Source organism: Phoca vitulina, unplaced genomic scaffold (genome assembly GCF_004348235.1).
Source record: "Phoca vitulina isolate PV1807 unplaced genomic scaffold, GSC_HSeal_1.0 scaffold47, whole genome shotgun sequence".
Classification (NCBI taxonomy): domain Eukaryota; kingdom Metazoa; phylum Chordata; class Mammalia; order Carnivora; family Phocidae; genus Phoca; species Phoca vitulina.
The window spans coordinates 9,441,776-9,446,200 of NW_022589750.1; the positions used below are offsets into that span (position 1 = coordinate 9,441,776).

Here is a 4,425-nt window from a genome sequence, read left to right on the forward strand (position 1 = left end):
TGGTGGGCAGCAGGGATGTGGTTGTGACGGGCCTGGCTTTCCGAGGGGTGCGTGGCTTTGACTGCCGAGCAGAGGCCTGTCCATCTGCCTGGGCTCTCCCTTCCCTGAATGGCGCCGAAAGGGGCTTCCCTTCTGGGGTCAGCCGGCTCTCGGGACATGCTGGGTTGGGCCCCTTTGGGCCCCCAGAGGGTACAGATGCTTGTTTACAACCTGAGAATTCCTCTGTCTTTTTGTAGCTGCAGCATCTGCAAGAAGAAGCAGAATAGACACTTCATTGTCCCGGCTTCTCGCTTCAAGCTCCTGAAGGTTAGTGCTAAGAGCAGGCGTGAGGAGGCCCTGGCTTACAGCAGCTGCCCGGGGGAGGGCCAGGTGGAAGGGAGCAGAGCAGGACCTCTTCCGGGAGCTCCATTGTCCTTGCCATCCTGGGTTTCACGCGTATTTCTGAAAGGTTATGTTATTTTTCCCCTTTATATTTTGGATGCATACTTGATATTACTGTGAAAACATTAAAAATAGAACCAAAAAGTAAATACGATCACTCAAATCCTATCAACCAAAAGTAACCACTGATATATATAGGTGTATATCCTTGTGCATTATTTTCTACCTGGGTAAATACAGCTAAATAATATTAACAATGACATTGTATATGTCGTTATCAAAATAGGACTTTGCCTTTTGTTCTGGTCTATGATCGACTTTTATCATTTCCCAATGAAGAATATATATCTTCAACAAATTTTTTTTAACGGTGAATTCAAAATTTTATTGAGGTACAGCTGACATGTAACATTATTAGTCTTAGGGGTACGTCAGAATGACTCATTATTTGTATATATTGCAAAATGATCAGCACAATTAAGTCTAGTTAATGTCTGACAACATAGGTAATTAAAAAATAATTTTTTTTCTTCTGATGAGGACTTTTAAGATTTCTTCTCTTAGCAGCTTTCAAATATGCAACAACTGTGTTCTTAACTATAGTCACCATGCCCATTTTATTTTATTTTTTTATTTTTTAAAGATTTTATTTATTTATTTGACAGAGTTAGTGAGAGCAGGAACACAAGCCGGGGGAGTGGGAGAGGGAGAAGCAGGCTTCCCACTGAGCAGAGAGCCCGATGTGGAGCTCAATCCCAGGACCCCGGGATCACGACCCGAGCCGAAGGCAGACGCCCAACGACTGAGCCATCCAGGCGCCCCCATTTTATTTTATTTTTAAAGATTTTATTTATTTATTTGAGAGAGAGAGAGAGAGCACAAGTAGGGGGGAGGGGCAGAGGGAGAGGGAGAAGCAGGCTCCCCACTGAGCAAGGAGCCCGATGCAGGACTCGATCCCAGGACCCTGGGATCATGACCTGAGCCGAAGGCAGACGCTCAACTGACTGAGCCACCTAGGTGCCCCTCCATGCCCATTTTATAACTGAAAGTTTGTACCTTTTGACCTCCTTCACCCATTTTGCCACCTCTTCCCTGGCTCTGACATTAAAATGGTGAATTTAATGGCATGTGAATTATATCCCAATTTTAAAAATCAAGTGCATGTCTAATACTAATAATGAATACTAAGAAACTGAAATTAAAACCATCATACCATTTCAAGTAATGGAAAGAAAATTAAATAGGTAGGTGTTCAACTAACAAAACATGTCCCTGATCTATGTACTGAATATTACAGGAAGCCAATGAAGTTACTAAAGAAGAACTTAATAAGTGGATAGACATCATATGTCTATGGGCTGGGAACCTCAACATAGTATTGATGTTCATTCTCCCCACAGTGTTTATAGATTTAATGCGATGTCTATCAAGATCCCAGGAAGGCTTTTGCAGACATATACAAGATTGCTATACATTTTTTTTAAAGATTTGTTTATTTATTTGAGAGAAAGAGAGAAGCATGAGCAGGGAAGGGGCAGAGGGAGAGGGAGAGAGAATCTCAAGCAGACTCTCTGCTGAGCGTGGAGACCGAAGAGGGGCTCGGCTCGATCCCACAACCCCGAGATCATGACCTGAGCTGAAACCAAGAGTCAGTTGCTTAACTGACTGAGCCGCCCAGGTACCCCAAGATTACTGTAAAATTCATATGGAAATACACAGGCCCTAAAATAGCTAAAATAATGTCCACAGGGAACAATGAAGTGGGAAAAAGTAACTCCATTCAATATGAAAGCTTCTTCTATACACATAGTCATCGAGAGAGTGTTAACATGGTCAAATAGAGATGTAGATCCATAGAAGAGAATCAAGAGGCCCAGAAGTAGACTCACTCCAGTTTGCTCAAATTATTAAAGTTTCAAAGCCACTGTTTCCTTGTTGATTTTCTGTCTGGGTGATCTACCCATCGATGGAATTGGGAGTTAAGGCCCCCTACTATTACCTATTACTGTCCATTTCTTTAGGTCTGTTAATAGTTGCCTGATGGATCTAGGTGCTCCCATGTTGGGTGCATTGATATTTACAACCGTTGTCCTCTTGTTGGATTGTTCCCTTTGTCATTACGTAGTGTCCTTTGTCTCTTGTTAGGGTCTTTGTTTTCAGATCTCTTTGGTCTGATGTCAGTATTGCTATCCCTGCTTTCTTTTTGCCTCCGTTTGCATGGTCAGTGTTTTTCCATCCCTTTACTTTCCATCTACATGTATCTTTAGGTCTGAAGTGAGTCTCTTGTAGGCAGCATATTGATGGGTCTTGCTGATTTAAAAAATTGTAACTTTATTATTTCGGGGAGTTTTCTTGTGCTTGGTACAGATTTTTGAAAGGTACAAAAGTAAGTCTTCCCTCCATTGCCCCTCGGTCCCCGAATTTCTTCCTCCCCCACAATCCTTTCCTAATTTACTTATGCTGTTATTCCTGTACTTGCAGCACTTTTTTTTCCCACAGGATATTTTGTTATGTGAATGTACCAGAAACAGTTTCCTGTGTTTAAACTTCTAGGTCGGGTGCCATTTTTTTCCCCAATTATAAACGACACTGTGGTGAACCTCCCTGTGCATAAATCTCCGGTAATTTAGAAGTTATTTCTTTCGGATCAATTTTCTTAGAAATAAAATCGCTGGTCAAAGAATGCAAGCTTTTGGGGCACCTGGGGAACTTGGTCAGTGAAGCATCTGCCTTCGGTGTGGGTCATGATCCCAGGGTCCTGAGCCCCGTGTCCAGCTCCCTGCTCAGCGGGGAGCCTGCTTCTCCCTCTCCCTCTGGTGCTCCCCCTGCTTGTGCTCTCTCGCCGCTCTCTCTCTGTCAAATAAATAAATAAAATCTTAAAAAAAAAAAGAATACAAGCTTTTTAGTAAGGCTTTTGGCAAGATGGCTGGGTGGCTCAGTCGGTTAAGTGTCTGCCTTCAGCTTGGGTCATGATCCTGGAGTCCTGGGATCAAGTCCCTCGTCCAGCTCCCTGCTTGGCGGGGAGCCTGCTTCTCCCTCTCCCTCTGCTGCTCCCCCTGCTTGTGCTTTCTCATTCTCTCTCTCTGACAAATAAATAAAATCTAAAAAAAAAAAAAGAAAGAAAACGCTTTTGGCCCAGTGTTGCTAATATGGGGTGGGCTGGGGCTTTCATTCCATCCTTGGTTCCCCTCGCCCCCACTGTGGTCTGACAGACTTCACTGTTCTTTGGTGTAATGGTGTGTTTCCACGTCTGTCTCCTCTGTAAAATCGTTGGGGTCTCCGAGCGTCATCTTTAGTCACATCTGACCAGCTCCTGGCCTTGCAGGCTTGGCGTTGAATAGGCACTCCGTGTCTGGGAGGAACCACTAACTGAGTGAAGGAATGCGTGAGTCCTGGCCTTTCCTAGTGAGTGAGATTTAATCCCGGACACTTGGGGCCACTTTGTCTCCTTTTCTTGATCCTTCGTGTGGGTGCCTGGTGGACGAGGGGGACCCTTGGGTAGCACACTGCTCCCGGTTTTCCCCATACACCCAGAGAATGCCAGTTGTTCTCCTCGGAAGGGTGCTGGAGGCTATGGCCCCAGTTCAGTGTCGCCCCTGAGCGTCCATGACGGATGGTTCCTGAAGGCGCCACCACGTACTGGGTCTCGGAATTGGTACTTTCCCCCCTTTATTTCCTCTTTGGGCCTGCTTATCAGTGCATTTCCTGGTGCCCTAGAGCACCATACTTGGCCCCAGCCTGTTGAAGGAGTGATTTGATGTTTTGTTGGTTTTTGTTTTGTTTTTTAAATTTTATTTATTTATTAGAGAGAGAGCAGAGTGAAAAAGAGAGGGGGGGGGGGGGGGGGAGGGGCAGAGGGAGAAGCAGCCTCTCCAGAAGCAGACCTGAGCTGGAGGCTTAACTCAGCCCCCCAGGTGCCCCGACACAGCTTTTATCCTTCGTGCAGTGTGCAGCCCGCGGAGGGTTTGGAGCAGGGTAGTGACAGGCCTGCTTCAGTGCTTTCAGAGCTGGCTTTGGCCGCTGGGGGGGGGGGGGGGGGGGGGG

The 4,425-nt window shown here is 45.7% G+C and overlaps 2 protein-coding genes across 2 annotated transcripts in view; one reads left to right on the forward strand and one right to left on the reverse strand.

Annotated features, from left to right (window-relative positions):
* The window catches only part of CENPV (centromere protein V), a 13,535-nt gene that overhangs the window by 4,316 nt on the left and 4,794 nt on the right, over positions 1-4,425 (forward strand). Inside the window, exon 3 of the mRNA XM_032431793.1 lies at positions 237-306. Within this exon, the coding sequence (XP_032287684.1) occupies positions 237-306 (70 nt within the window). The remainder of the gene's footprint in view (positions 1-236; positions 307-4,425) is intronic.
* PIGL (phosphatidylinositol glycan anchor biosynthesis class L) overlaps positions 316-4,425 on the reverse strand; it is a 99,979-nt gene continuing 95,869 nt past the window's right edge. The window contains exon 7 of the mRNA XM_032431802.1: positions 316-495. Within this exon, the coding sequence (XP_032287693.1) occupies positions 493-495 (3 nt within the window). The 3' untranslated portion in view covers positions 316-492. The remainder of the gene's footprint in view (positions 496-4,425) is intronic.